At 48.0% G+C, this 15,369-nt stretch overlaps 1 protein-coding gene across 3 annotated transcripts in view; it reads right to left on the bottom strand.

The window, feature by feature from the left end:
- Window positions 1-12,415, bottom strand: part of SLC35F4 (solute carrier family 35 member F4) — a 120,623-nt gene extending 108,208 nt beyond the window's left edge. The window contains exon 1 of one of the 3 annotated variants that reach the window (XM_085580977.1): window positions 12,292-12,415. Coding sequence is in view for 2 of the 3 variants with exons in the window: in XM_021534644.3 (XP_021390319.1) it covers window positions 10,817-10,919 (103 nt within the window). In the remaining variant the exon portion in view is untranslated. Of the gene's footprint in view, window positions 1-10,816; window positions 11,150-12,291 lie in introns of those variants that run through there. The other 2 variants (XM_021534644.3, XM_021534645.4) reach the window with 2 other exon arrangements.
- Between the last annotated feature and the right edge of the window lie 2,954 nt (window positions 12,416-15,369).

Below are 15,369 nucleotides of genomic sequence, written 5' to 3'. Positions count from 1 at the left end.
AAAGCCACAGCCGGGGTCGCCTGTCTTCACCAGGATGCTCCAAACAGTCTCTCTGAACTAACTTCAAAGCAGAAGTGCACAAAAACACTGCACAGACCCCAGCTAGAAATACAGTTGCCCTAATTTGATCTAACTAACCTCCTTTCCAGCACTGCAACAAACAGGATGTCTTGGAAAACCCAGTTAAGCAGCCTCCTCACCACTTTCCCCTGCTGCAGAGCATTTATGGGTGAAGGACAACCCCTGACTCTTTGAACAACCAGTCAGGGCTGCATCCCAGAGCAGATGGGCACAGGAATTTGTGTTCCTGGACACACAGCTCCATGAGGAGGTCAGAGGACAGCTGTGCAGTGCCCTGCACACTGAGATCAGCCCAGTGCTCCCTGCTTTGTGGAGCACAAGCACAGACAAACCCGTGCCCGCTGCCACAGGACCCCCAAGAAGAGGGACAGAAGGCAGGGCTTGTATGGATGAATCACCTCGACAGGACACATATGGCTTGGCACACCAACAACAGCTCAGCTCAGTATTTCAGCTAAAAAATGCCTTTTGTTCCTTCCTCCAAGGCTTGTTTTTCAATGCATGTGAAATGTGGCACTTCTTTAGTTACATTTCAGACCTCGATTCTTTTTCCTCAGCAGAAACATTCTTGAAATATTTCCTTTTCTTTTTATCCAATTCCTCACTTTTTTTTTTTTTTCCTATTCCATCCCACCCTGGAATGAAGAAAAAATTGATAGAAAAATGGGGAACTTCATCAAATATGTCCCAGGTAAATGCTAAGCTCAATCATTTTCCACCTGGTCTTTGTGTTAGCAGCCCCACTGAGTGCTGAGTATTGAGAAAAAGCTTTCTCACACACAGAACCTACCCTCCCCAGGTAGAAGTCCAAACCATGGTGCAGAAACACCACAGAAAGTTCATCTTCCTGCTATCCATGCTGTCAGCACTGAAGAATTTCCTCTGGTGAAGCACTTTGAAGCATCCCACTTACACACAAGCTGCTACAAATCCTAGCCCCTGTAACGTATCACACAACAGATTATTCCTGGCACTGCAGAGAAAAACCCCAATCTGCACCCACACAATTCCAGGGCTGCACACTCCACATGCCCAAATTCATCTAAGAAAGGATTTTAAAGTTCCAGGATTCAGATATGTAAAAGAAAAGGGTTGTAATTACTGCACTTGTCCACTGTTTTGTAACAACTCTGCCATCTCACTTCAAGATGCAGAATATAAATCACACCATGAGGACTAATTTTCTCTCCCCTGACAGAGAACATGTGTTCCAGCCCTGTTTCATGCTTATCTTACACAGGCACAGATGATTCCAGTGCTGTCCTCAGAACTTTCAGGTGTGTGATGCTCATTAACTGGAAAGGGTCTGCAGAGTTGTGTTGCCAGGAATCCTAGGAAAAATCAGTCCCCAGCAGGAAAGTGTATTTTTTCATTAAGTTGCCAACCACCCCATTAATAATAGAGGTGTGTTAGCCTTAGAAGTGCCCCAAAAAACTCAGCCTCCACACAAAGAGGGGGAGATGTACTGGATATTGCTTCATGAGGAAATTGCTTAAGCAGTTCAGTGCTGTAAGCAGCAAAAGGGAATAAAACTGGAAGAGTCACCAGGCTGGCCTCAAGCTACAATGTCTTTCTCACTCTGGATGGAGAGTTCACTACCAGGACTAAAACTGGCCTGAAAGTGGATCTGGGAGACCTGTTTTAGGTGGAGTTTTACTGACTCATGAACTGCCATGCTGGTGCTTGCCTCTCCCTTCCTCTCCCCCCAAAACTTAATTGCAAACTTAAAGAGGAACTTAAAGAGAAACTTCTTGTATCAGACAAAACAGAGTGGACAGCTTTGAGACAAGGAACAGATTTCAGATTGCCAGAAACAGCAGGAAACATCATATTCCACCCTGGAGCCAAGACCTCCTCCTTTGCCCCAGAACAGAAGCAAATCATCCTCTTCTTCCTCACCTCCACAAAAAGGACAGCAGAGGCACCTTCCTCACTCTCTCACTCTGCCACCCCTGATCCAGCCCAGCTGAATGCAGGAAAGGGCAAGTCCATTTTACCAAAAGCATCTGTAAGGGAGGTCTAGGAAGAATCAATATGTTTTTAAAGGACTAACAGGAATGCCTTTGTGTGGCAGACACACCACATCCTGTCAATTGAGCACATCCTGCACGCCTTGGAATAAATTCACTGCTGGCACTGGAAGTGCCTGGGCTGCTCTCACTTACAGCTCTGTGAAAGCCATACCCTGGGCATTAGCTCAGCATAACCTTACAGCTTCTACCTCCCTGCAGTGAAATCTGCCACTCTGCACAGGGCCAGCCCAAACCTTTGCCCACCAGGGAGTCTCACTTCACCTCACCACAAGAAAAAACAATTTTCAGTCTCACTAAGTAAGAGCTGGTCCACTTGGTAAATAATTTAACCACTCAGTTAAGCACTTTGCTTTTTGTTCCCCTCACCCTATTCTCACATTTGCCACAAAGAGACACTGACTTTTTTTTCTGCAGGCGTTTTCATTATTCATCGCTGTGATCATTCAGCAGCAGGTTTATGTGAAAAAATTCCTGCCACCAATCCTTCCACAAGCAGTAAGTTCACTTTCATGGGTGAATTCCCATGCAGGCAGTTGAGCAAAAGCCCATCAATTTCCAAATGTGCAGAAGAAATAATTGCAAACCTTTAGAACCACTATTTAAAAACAGGAATGCAAGCACTGGGGGGATAAAAGTCTGCCAGAACCATCTGCCACTTGGCAATATCATTTTGCCACATTCAGCTAGGACCAAGCATGCTGCTGCCTGCCTGAGTAGATGGGGAAGGCAATGTCAAGGAGACAGTGCTGGAAGGACAAAGAAAATGAGGGGTATCCCTTCTTTGCACCCCAGAAGAGCACAGAGGAGCTCATGGCAGGTCCAGGTCATTTCCCCGTGGGCTGTGTCCTGCAGCCACACTTTTAGGCAAAGCAAGAAAAGGAGGTGCAGCTCCATGCAGCCGTGATGTTGTCACGTTGTGCAAGGTTAAAGCCACCTCAGGTGAACCAGGTGAGGCAGGAATGGGCTGGGAACTGTGCCACCATCCCAGCCAACACCCAGAGCCCAGGCAGCCAGGAAGACTTTCTGTGACAATCACAGAATCATTGAGGCTGGAAAAGACATCAGAGATCAAGTTCAGCCTGTGACTAATCACCATCTTGTCAACCAGACCAGAGCACTGAGTGCCACATCCAGCTGTTCCTTGAACACACATCTTCACCACCTCCATGGCAGCCCATCCCATTGCTTAACAACCCTTTCCATGAAGAAATTCCTCCTGGTGTCCAACCCTTGGCACATTTCCTCTCATCCTGTTCCCTGGGAGTAGAGTCTGACCCCCCCTCAGCTGCATCCCCCTGTCAGGGAGTTCTGAGAATGAGAAGTTTCCCCCTGAGCCTCCTTCTATCCAGGCCAAGTTCCTCTTTATATGATTTAATCTTTGCACCCTTCCCCAGCTCTGTTCCCTTCTCTGGACACGCTCCAGCCCCTCAATGTCCTCCTTGGCATGAGAGGCCCAGAACTGGACACAGCACTCGAGGTGTGGCCTCAGCAGTGCCCAGCACAGGGAGTGGTCACTGCCCTGGTCCTGCTGGACACTCTGCTGCTGACACAGGCCAGGTGTCCTTGGCCTCTTCTCCACCTGGGCACACCTGGGTTCATGTCCAGCCACTGCTGATCAGCACTCCCAGTTCCTTTTCCACTTTCCAAACACTCTGCCCCAGCCTGTAACTCTGCATGGGGTTTTCATGGCCAAAGTGCCCGACCTGGTCTTCCTGAAACTCACCCAGTTGTCCTCAGCCCATGGATCCAGCCTGTCCAGATCCCCCTGCAGAGCCCTCCTGCCCTCCAGCAGATCCACGCTCCCACACAACTTGGTATCATCCACAAACTTCCTGAAGGGATGTGGAAATATCTCCTTTTCTCTCTGACTGAACTGAGAATATCCACAAAGGGACACTCGACCCCCCCCAACCAGACCATCAGTAAAGTTCTTAAACAGGAGTGGGTCACCCTGATTCTTAAGATTTTCTAAAGCCTTCTGAGTTTACATTCTGTTGGAGAACTTTCCCACACAATTTCTGTAAACAACATATTGTTTACATTCTTTTATGGGGGTGGAGAAATTTGATGTACTAGTGGTTTGTCCAATGTCTTTGGAGAGGTGGCCCATTCAGTCTCCAATCCAATGTCACCTTTGGGAAAGTATAAAAGTCGGAGTCAGAGAATAAACTTTCTTCTTTATCTTGCAAATAGCAGGTGGCTCACGTCGTGCTTTCACATGTCCTATAGTGACAGGAGTGGGTCCCACACTGAGCCCTGGGATCACCACTGGTGACCCCAGAATGTGCACAGAAGGGCAGAAGAACTCAAAAGCATGCAGAGAGCATGTGGAGAAAGCTACCAAGTTATAGAGAGCACCTCCTCCACCTTTAGCACCAGGCCAGCTACAGCACCAGGCTTGCTGTGCAGTCACCAGTGGAAGCAGAGATCACTCCATCAAACTTATGGCTTGTTCTGAACAACCTCTGGCAAATTAGCATCGCTCCCCCCATCTTATTGTCTCAATTTTCCCTGCCAAATAGGGGCAATTTTTCTCAAATCTTGGCAGGCGTCTTTATGAGGAATCTTTAAAGCTTGGGAAATAATTCTTATTTAAATACATAAGACCGTGGAAGATTTTTGGCCATTACTCTCAACTTTCTGCTAATTTCCAGCCTTAATTTATTCATGGCCTGTTCTTACCCATTTGTCTGTGTGCCAACATGCAATTTCAGTTTAAATAACTCTTCTTTCCTGCATTTCCTTGTTCATCCTCCCAAGATTTGGAGCAGCAGCCCTGTTCCCATCCTGGCATAGGAAGGCCCAGCTCCATCAGCCCCCTTGCAAGGAGATGCTCTTCACTGCCCTGCTCCTCACGGTGTCCTTCCCAATTTGGCTTCATCCCTCGTGCCCACAGATGTCCAGAACTATGTCCATGCCCAGTTTCACAGCTGAGATTCTCAGGGATTTGCCCCCAGGGGGATGAATGAGCCCCTGAGGGAAGGTCAAGGGCTGAAGCAATTTCCTTTCCTCCCAGCTGATGAGACCCTACAACTTCCACAACAACTGATGTCTCCAGGTGAGGGGAAGGTCCCATATTCCAGCTACCATCCCCTTCCAGCACAACAGAAGCCCACACAAAGCCTGGCCCTATTCCACTAAAGAAAACAAACCTGGTCTTGCCAATATTAGTCAGCAAAGGAGTATTTGTAAGATTTGTTTTGCTGAAAGAAATTACTTCTACCAGTGCTGATAAACAGCCATGTTTTTTTCACCCAAACAGCGAGACAACTCTGTGAGAAAAAGCAACTATGACAGGACTGCATCCTGTGCCATGACATGCATTTGTGCTCCAGAGTTGGGGAGGTGACATTGTTAAATTGGGGATTTGCAATCCGGCCTTCACTGCTGCACACCCTCCCAGGGTGGCACAGCCCTCCTGTGAAAAAAACCTGTCCAGTGGGGAGAGGGAAGGCTTTGAAATAAAGCTCATTCCAGGCTAGCCTTGCATCTGGAGTCCCTGCAACCCAAATGCTACCAGGTGGCACAGGGACAGCTGCCACAAGTGGCACAAGCCAACACAGCCCCCAGGCTCCAACTCACACAGACATTCAGACACTGCTTCCTCCCTCCCAGACCCCTCAAACACAGCTCAACAAAAGCAGCCTCATCCAGCACAAATCTCAAAGCATCTTTCCTCCAGTGCCCCTTTCCCAGCCTCCCGTGGTGCCTGGCAGGGCTCTGGGAACTGCTGGAGGAGCAGCTGGGTGCCTCCAGTGAACAGAAGGAGACTTTGTTCCTCTCTCTGAAGTGACAAGCCACCAGGAGGGCAGGGTGCTCAGTAAGCACAGAGATGATCTGGGTGTGCCATGTGATTTGTACTGCAGCAGAGCTGCTGGCACAGCTGCCGTGATAACCAGGAGAAAATTCTCTCCAGTGTTTCAGGGGTGGCTTTTCCCTCCGCAGCCTCTCCCTCTGCACAGGGAGCAAGAGCTGAGCAAGAGCTGAATTGTCAAACTGCTGCTGCTGGCTCAGCATGCCTTAATCCCAGCCTTATTAAGGCAAAGCAATTAAGCAGGGACTTAACTTTGAATGCATTCTCAAAGCCCGGTGGCTTAGAGCAAGTTCAGACCTAAGTAGGTGCTTAAATTCAGATTGCTGGCTTGAGGCTGAACTTGCCAAATTAAACCACAGACCTTTGCTAGAGCTGTTCTGCAGGGGAGTAGGAAAACACACAGCTTGCTCCTGACAGCCACTGTGCTCATGGCAAGGACAGGTTCAGCCTTTCCCCAAGCCCTGCTAAGGTCACACGCTGCTGGAAGGGCCCTCCAGCTCCCGGGCAGACACCACCAGAGGCATGGTCACCCAGTGTCCCACTGTGAGCCCAATGTCACAGTCCTGCTGCTGCACAGACACGTGGCAGCACCTTCTGCTTCCAGCAGCTTACACAACTCCATGGCTTCAGGTCAGGCTGAAGGAGAGAAAAGGGGAGATGGCATCAGCATGGGATAATGCCCAAAAAAACTCATTTACAAGTCCAGCAAGTGCCTGAAGGAGATGGTTGTTCATAACCTGCAGGGGTAAGAATCAAACCCTCCAGCCACAAGTGTACATTAAAAGAAGCTCTCCAAGCAGGACGAAAAGAAGGTGATGGCCCATGTGAGGAACCACTGCATTTTCAGTCAAGTTGTGCTGTGCTCATCCAGGCCTGAGAAAGCAGCACTACAGAAATGCAGACCTGAGATGCTGAGAGCATCCTGCAGGACATAAGGCTTTGTGGATAGTGGGAAAGGCTCCATCAGAAAGACAACACAGGCAGAAACTTGATTTGGTGAAGTTGATGAAGATCAGAGATGAGAAACTTTGACTGGAGCAGTTTTAATTCAGCAGAAGGCACAGAAGAGGTGTTAGGACAGACTTGAAGGAGAGGAACTTTGTAGTGTGAAAGTAAGAAAGATTTCAGTACTGAGATGAAAGGCAGACGGGGTGGCAGTTGGAAAGAATGGGGGGGAAAGAAAGAAAAACAAAAAAAAAAAACCAAAAATCAAAACCCATTAAAAAACAAACCCAAAGGATTCTTTTGACCCTGGAGACACTAAACGTGATTGTATTGCCAGCAGAAAAGTCAAGAGAAGAATGAGAAGTCACAGCAAAGGTCCAGAGAGGAAACAGAGTCTCCCACTGTTTGTGAAGATGATAAAGTTACATCAGACCAGATGAAATTGCACCCAGAGAAACGTGGAGACAAGGGGAGCACCATCTGCAGCCCCAGGTCAGAGGATGGAGCATCTGATCTACAACAGCACCATGCCCTGGAAATTGTGAATTCCAAAGAAACTGGATGGGAGAGAGACACAGACCCCCTCCCTTCCCACAAAAGCCAGATACCTCATACAGAGTCTGCACACTTAAAATGCAAGAAGTGAGGGATCAAGCCATGAATCCCAAGGTACAAGTTGACTGGGATCAGGAAGAGCCCTTTCCATCTCAGCACAAAGTGGAGGGGGGGAAAAATTGAATCTTTTTCTTATTAGGCAGGATATAGGATTTTTACAACAGGCACAGATGTAAATACCAGACCAAAATACATTTCTCCTGCTCATTCAGATGATTTACAGATAAATAAAACAGGTATTTTCCTTCTCTAGAAACTTTTTTAAGAATAAATAAGAATTATCAAAGTGCCTGACTTAGAATTAATAAAAGAATCATCACATGCACACCCCAAGTCTGAAGTAGGTTAATGCACACAAATATGGATGATGAGGCACAAGTCACTAGAAAACACTGCAGTTCTTTGTGATAACAGCTCTGGAACACCACAGTGCTTTAACATTAGATTTCATGGCTATTTGTGAGCAGTCCTCAGCCTTCCCACACAGAAACCATGGCATGATCTCCTGTTAGACCATGGAATTAAAGCAATCCACTGAAGGAGGGATGCAAATCACCAGCACATTTCACAAAGCCTCGGGCTTTCTTTGTCATCTTCCAGCTATCCCCCAAAAGTGAGCAGAACAGCAGCCACCCCCTGCTGCCTTCAGCTTCCCTCCATGCATCTTTCTGTCCCTTGTTGGCACTGCAGCCTGGGGACAAAGAGGAGCCTCGAGGAAGGTGGTGACCACCAGCAGGCTGTCACCACCCAAATCATGTCCTCCCATCTGGTGCCTGGACAAAACCACCCTGGGGACAACAGCTCATCCTCAGGCATGCTCCAGAGCCAGGCAGGAGCAAGGTGACAGCACAAGCACGTGCAGTGACAGGAAAAGGGTCCCTCTGGCACTGGGGAGGGTATGGACACAAGCTGCCTGGAATTCTGAGCATGCTGAGTGCCACCAGCATTGTCCACCTGAACCGAAAGTGAGTTTGGATAGTGGTGACAAGAATCACACCCTGAGATATCAAATCCATTAATAATTAGGGCTACAAACTCCCCACCTTGCACGTTTACAGTGCTGCATGTGTGTGAGCAATTAGCCACAACAAGAGCTGTCACTCAACAGAACTCTGAAGCAGCACCTCTCAAGGGTATTAAGTTGGCCAAGACACAGGAACAGAGCAAGAACTCCAAGCCAGGACCTCCAAGAGTGACTTTTGCTGAGTGCCAAGGGATGTGTGTTCATAGTGCCTGAAGAATGCCTGGTTTTACCTTGGGTAAGGCCAGAACATCTTTGTAGAAACATTCATAAATGCAAACCACACAGCCATGAGGATAAAGCAGTCATCTGCCAACTGCAAGCACTCCAGAAATTACGATGATGGTTCCAAAACTTAGGAGACTGCTTTAAAAAGCACTCACAACTTAGGAGTTCGTGTATTTCATTTACCCAAGGGCGCTGAAGTATTGAAACACTTCTGATTTACACATTTGTAGTTTTCCTCTTTAAACATGACAACCACAAATTTTGCTTATTTTCTTCAAACAGCAAAACATGAGCTACTGATCATTTTGTTTTGCCTCACATCCAGCCAGAAGGGCACAAAAGGCCAGGAGACCTGCAGTAAAATCCCAAGAATCAGCAATTCTGAAAGCCTCGGCCTCTCCTGACACGTTCTTTCTAGTTTTTAATCAGATGCAGTTTGTAGCATCTGCAGAACCTGGTCTAAGAGAGCTTTTCTCTGTCCAGGAAGCACTCTCCTGCCATTCCCACTGTTTTCTCTGTCCAGGAAGCACTCTCCTGCCATTCCCACTGCACCACACAGAGCACTTGGATTGACAACACTGGATTCAGATCTATAACTTGATAGAGTGGGAGTGTTGCTGCAGACTGAAAAATTGCATTCTGCCACCCAAGCAAACTTGCAACCAACTATTAAGCCAGAATCCTCACCCTTCTCTGGTAAATGACACTGTAGAGATACTCTGGAGCCACTACAGAATTTGGGACACAGGTTCAGACTTAACTAGTCCCTGGACTGACATTAAGTCATACCTCCAGATTGTCCAGAGCTTCTTCCCCACTCTTCTGACTGCAGATAAATCAAGTGACCTCACCAAATAAATGCCCATAACACCTGTCATGCTGTTAGCATGCCACAAATAGCAGATGGATAAAACCACTAGGCTTGACTTGGATTTTTCAGCTGATTATTGCACAGCGGAATTTTTATTTATTAAGTGGCTCCAATGCATGGCTTTCCTCCACCATAAAAAGCCCACAGATGTGCTTTTCTGATATCAGCAGTTTATTAATAGTGTTTTGGTTTATTATTGCATTGGAGCTGGAGAATACTGCACTGGCTGTTGTGGAAAGCAGAATATTCCAAGGGGAATATGCAGAAGAAAGTCTGCTCCTTGGTGCTCACCTCACCCAAGTGGGCTCCTTGCCTTTCCTTCATTTTGCCCCTCAATTCCTATTCTGTTCATTAAGCTATGGCATGTCATAATTTTGCCAACTGCAAAGCAACTACTAATACAATAAAACCCGATTGCACATGCTTCCTTGGTGGTAAAAATGAATAATTTGTTTCATTAGCCAAACTTTCCCCATCAGAGTGCTGGGACTGCCAGAATTCCAGAGAAACCCATTAAGGCTCTCCCAGCTGCTAGGAACCCACTGCTCCTAATTAAAAACTTCAAAAGCAAGAAAATTGGGGAATTTCTGCAAGGATCACCTGCTTTATTTTCTGCTTCTTCGTTGAAGTGAAATAAATAAATAGAACACACTCCGAAGAAAGGAAAGACCCCGAACCAACAGCAAGCCCCTAAACCACAAGTGTCTGGCATTAAAAGCGGCGCGAAGGAACACCCCATGGTCGGTGACTCCCCACTTTTCTGGAAAAATCTCACTAGTTACGGGAGGAAAATGAATAATTCAGGAGCTGAAGCGCCCGCCCGGGGGGACCCAGCGGGACCGAAACTTTCCCGGTGCGGCGGGCGCGGGGCAGGCGGAGAGCGAACCCCCCGCATCCCGGCGGGGATGGGGATGGGAGGGGTGGAAATAAAATAAATAAAAAAAAATAAAAAAAAATAAATAAAAATAAATAAAAATAAAAAAATTGCCAGCCCTGAGAGGCTGGGAGCCGCGAAGTTCCGCGGCCAAGCGCCGCCGCCCCCGTCTCCAGCCGCAGAGCCGCCGCGTCCCCTCGGGGCACAGCGGGCACCCCACACTCACCCCGAGGGATGGGGCAGCACTTGGCGGGGGCACGGGCACCCTCAGGGCTCTGCCGACACACACACACACACACCCTGAAGGGCCGGGAGAGGCTGGAGGGAGCCTTACTTTTCTGGCTGGAGTATCCCGGGTAATATCCATAGTAGCCGGTGATGCGCAGGATCCTGTCCTCGATGGTGGCCACGCCGTTGGGTGCTGCCTTCCCATCCATAGAGGGAAGGAGCCGCGCGGGGCGGCCGGGCGGGCAGGAGCAGCAGCGGGAGCAGGAGGAGGGGGAGGAAGGAGAGGAGGCAGCAGGAGGAGGGGGAGGAGGAGGAGGAGGAGGAGGAGGGGAGGAGGAGCGCGGCCGCCGCAGCTCGCGGGGCCGGCGGGGCGCTCGCTCTGCCTCCGCCGCCTGCTGCAGGACGGGCTCCGCAGCGCGGCCCCCGCCCTCCGCCGGGCCCGGGTGTGCCGGGGTGCGGGCAGCAGGGTCGGGTGGTGCCCCCGGCAGGCTCAGGGGGTCTCTCGTGCCCCGCTCCGGTCGCTGTGGCCGTGTGGGCGCCGCTGTCGTTCCGCAAGGCTGCGGCTGGCGGGGCAGCCGAGGCTCCTGAGGCGCTCCTGCCGGATCCGGCCCGCAGGTGTGACACCATCCCCCTGCTGCACGCCGGTGGCCCGGGAAGGAGAGAGTCCTTTCATCCCCACCCTGAGGGGACAAGGTTTCACCGCTCCATGGGATGGTTTGGGTTGGGAAGGACCTCAAAGCTCATCCAGTTTCACCTCTGCCATGGCAGGGACAGCTTCCACTGTCCCAGGGTGCTCCAAGCCCTGTCCCGCCTGGCCTGGAGCACTTCCAGGGATCCGGGGACAGCCACAGCTTCTCTGGGCACCCTGTGCCACCTCCCCACCCTCACAGGGAGGAATTTCTTCCCAATATCCCATCTAGCCCAGCCCTCTGGCAGTTTGAAGCCATTCCCCCTTGCCCTGCCACTCCGTGCCCTTGACCAAAGTTCCTGCCAAGCGCTCTCGGAGTCTCTTTAGCCCTGGAAGGGGCTCTAAGGTCATTCCAGAGGCTTTTCTTCTCCAGGGTGGACAGCCCCGGCTGTCCCAGCCTGTGCCCATGTCAGAGGAGCCCCAGCCCTCTGGTCTGACACCTTTGTCACATCCCTCCAGAGGAGCTCCTGTCTCTGTCTGTGTCACTTGGAAGCGCTGCCTCAGCGGTGGCAGCTCTGCTGTCCCACACCGGGAGAGACGAAGAAAAGGGATATTTGCCCTCAGCTACCCAGACACATTGTACAGCTGCTTTAACATCTCCCCGTACAATGTCCACAAAATCCTTGCCAGCATTTGAAAAAAAAAAAAAAAAGAAGTGACAAATTCCCCATTTGGGTTTGGTACTCATTCTACAAGCTAATTTTGTCTCTGGCAACAATTAGGCTTTGAATTACTTGACTTTTCCTGCCGCTGGTCCTTGCCATGCTTCTCTCTGCTAGGCTTAAAGGACCATTAGCAACAAGCCTTTTTTCCTTTAAAATGTACTTCTATGTAGAAATCAACTCACTTCTTTTTTTTTTTTTTTTTTTTTTTAGTGACTGTGTCATACTTACCTTCACTCCTTCACTTTCACCTTTTCCATCCAGTCTTTTTCATTAACTGGTACATGGGGAACCCAGTCAAGACATTCCATATCCTTTGCTTCTTCCTCTGCTCGCATTCGTTTTTCTCCCTTCTGTGCTTGGCTAAATAAGCTGATGGCACAAAACTGCCTTTTATGAGCACAAACAAATAATAGATGTATTAAAAATAGCCGTTGCTGTAGCTTTGCTCAGGGAGTCATTAGCTGGTTAGTGTTTGCACAGTGCTTTGAAGATCAAGGTTTTGTGGTGTGTGGATGCAGATATGAAAATGCACTTGCAATATTAAATACCCTTTTGATCTTGATTTTCTTCTCTCTTGCCCTGCTGCTGGGTAATACTAAGGGCAGTTACAAATCAACCATAAATCAAACCACCAGAATAACTCAGGAATTCAAGGCACAGCTCATTTCACCATCCCCTTTTAAGCTAGCTATGAAACAGGATCAGTGACTTTTCAGTGTGTAGACTTTTTTGTATTTGTCCAACAGAAGCAGAGACCCCTGCATGGCAAATTTACACCAACTGATATTTGCTTTTACTTCTAATCTGTGGAGTGCCATAAGCAGCCCTCATCCCTCCAGGATTTCCCAGACCATGGGACAGAGCAGCTGAGACCCAGACCAGTTATTAGTTGGTTTTGAGAGGTGCTGGGTCAGTAGGAACTGGTGAGGCTCTAAGCTCTTCTGCAGGATTAAAATTCCTTGTCCTACTTAGGGCAGCACAGTTGATGCAAAAATCACTTGTCTGGTTTGTTGTGTGTGGAATCTCTGAACAAACCACAAGTCTCCTCCCCTTCCCAATTTCACCTCCAGTGGGAGTTGGTGTTATGAGAACATTACCAGCATTGATCTCAGCTTCAAAGTCAAATTTTGGGACTTAAAAGTGTTACTTTGAAGAGAAGGAAAGAAATTACTGTTTCATTTGAAGGTTAAACTGATATACCCAGAAACAATTCTAAGCTTCAAGCTTTCCAAACACCTTAGTTCAGGCTTAATTTTTCATCTCCTCTCCTCCTCTTATCCCTAGGCTTTCAAGGACATGCTGTGCATGTTTAAACATCACTAGGTGATAATACAAGCAAAGCCATTCTTGAAATTGCTCCTGCCTATGGTTCCCTTCCAAAATCACTCTGTGCAATGGATGCACAGTGATACCCTCTGTCTGGTTGAAAGCTTATAATGAATTGCACCTCTGTATTGTTTTTGAATTCATACTAGGCTGACTATTTTTATTTTCAGAAGGATCAAGCAAATTACTTTCTCTGCAATTGGGCTTTTTGCAAGATACAGTTAAAGATGTGCAGAGGAAACCTTGGTGAGCAAGATGTATTAACTACATTTATTACCAAGAAAAAGACACATGGTGAAGGGCACATGGGGATTTGTTTCCTGTCTTCAAGTTAACAGGGCCATCAAAGTCACTATTTGCATAAATATGCTGAAGTGATTTTGCAGAGAGATTTGTGCACTTACCATTTTGTGACTTAAATTTGAGGGTTGATCCATCATTGGAAACATCAATTCAACCTGTAGCTTATTGTACAGGGTGAATGTCCCCCAGATTCCACAAATAGAAAGAAAAAAAAAGCCTTACTGGCCACAGAATTTGGCCACAGTGTTTTAAAGAAATAAATAAATAAAACACACTTAACTCCAGGCCATATGTTTACAAAAATAACTTCTCAAGTGAGAGAACAATGTAAATGTCTCTTGATCATCTTGCTGATCCTGCAGACAGTCCCAGTGTCTTTTTTGCTGCTCACAGCTTTCCCAGACAGCCTCAAATAGAAAGGAACAAGAGTCTGGGTGTACTTCACAGCTGCTTTTCACATCCCTCTGGATGGGGCTGTCATGAGACCAGGAGTATCCTCTTGTGAGCAGAGCCTGAAGGGCAGACCTCTCCTCATCTGCCCATTTTCTGACCACACCACCTCGGTGAGGCCAGAGGCATCATTTCCTCCTTCAGTTCCTTATGTGTGCTGCAAGATACCCTAAAGACCCAAAGGTGATTGCTCAGAGCTCCCCATGTTGGACAAACAACCCAAATGGTCATGAGCAGCAGAGAATCAGAGAATGGTTTGAGTTGAAAAGGACTTAAAATTATCTTGTTTCACCTCTGCTATGGGCAGGAATACCTTCCACTATCCGTGGTTGCTCCAACCCAACCTGGCCTGGGACACTGCCAGGGATGGGGCAGCCACAGCTCCTCTGGGCACCCTGTGCCAGGGTCTCACCACCCTCACAGGGAAGAATTTCTCCCTAAAATCCGACCTAGCCCTGCCCTCTGGCAGTGTGAAGCCATTCCCTCTTGTCCTGTCACTCCATGCCCTTATCCAAATTCTCTCTCCAGCTCTCTTGGAGCCCCTGTAGGTACTGAAAGCCTCAATAAGGTCACCCCAGAGCCTGAGGACTTTAGGATTTAGGGAAAGATGCAGGGGGCAAAAAATGCTGAGAGTTGAAGTGGTTGCCTGAGATCCCTTAGCAGATCAGCCACAGGCTTTGAGGAACACAACCCAGTTCTCCTCTTTCCCATGCCAATTCTGTGTCCTTCTCCCTCTCCATCATCCTCCACCTTCCTCCCCAGTCCACCTGAGGTGGGGAGATTTTTCACCATGAGCTGAGGTTGCTGCCGATCCTGTCATCTCACCTCTTTGAGGAGATTCTGCCCTGTGTTGTTATGAGGATTGAGAGATAAAAGAAAAACCAACAGGCAGCTGTGGTCTGCCATGCAGCTTACCTGTACTCACATTCACACTCTGTGAATGTGTGAAAAAGAGAAAAAAACACTCACACAGAGAAGATTGTTTAATGCCAAGTGAGAGTTTTAAGTGAAAACTTAATTATAAGTTGATCATTACAAATTAGCTCTTTTCATCCTTCCAATACACTGTTGTTTTTTTTTAAACAAGAATGTGTCATTTTGGCTTGGATTAGCAAGAACCTTTAAAAAGTAATGGCCAAGAGGACTTCTCTCCTGTCATTTGGAGAAAATTACTTTGTGTGCTATGGATCCAGTTCTCCTTTGAGACAAATCACACTGGTGTAAAAC

Source organism: Lonchura striata, chromosome 5 (assembly GCF_050655825.1).
Source record: "Lonchura striata isolate lonStrDom1 chromosome 5, ASM5065582v1, whole genome shotgun sequence".
Lineage (NCBI taxonomy): Eukaryota > Metazoa > Chordata > Aves > Passeriformes > Estrildidae > Lonchura > Lonchura striata.
Note: the sequence above shows the minus strand (reverse complement) of the source record. Positions and strands in the feature narration are given on the sequence as shown.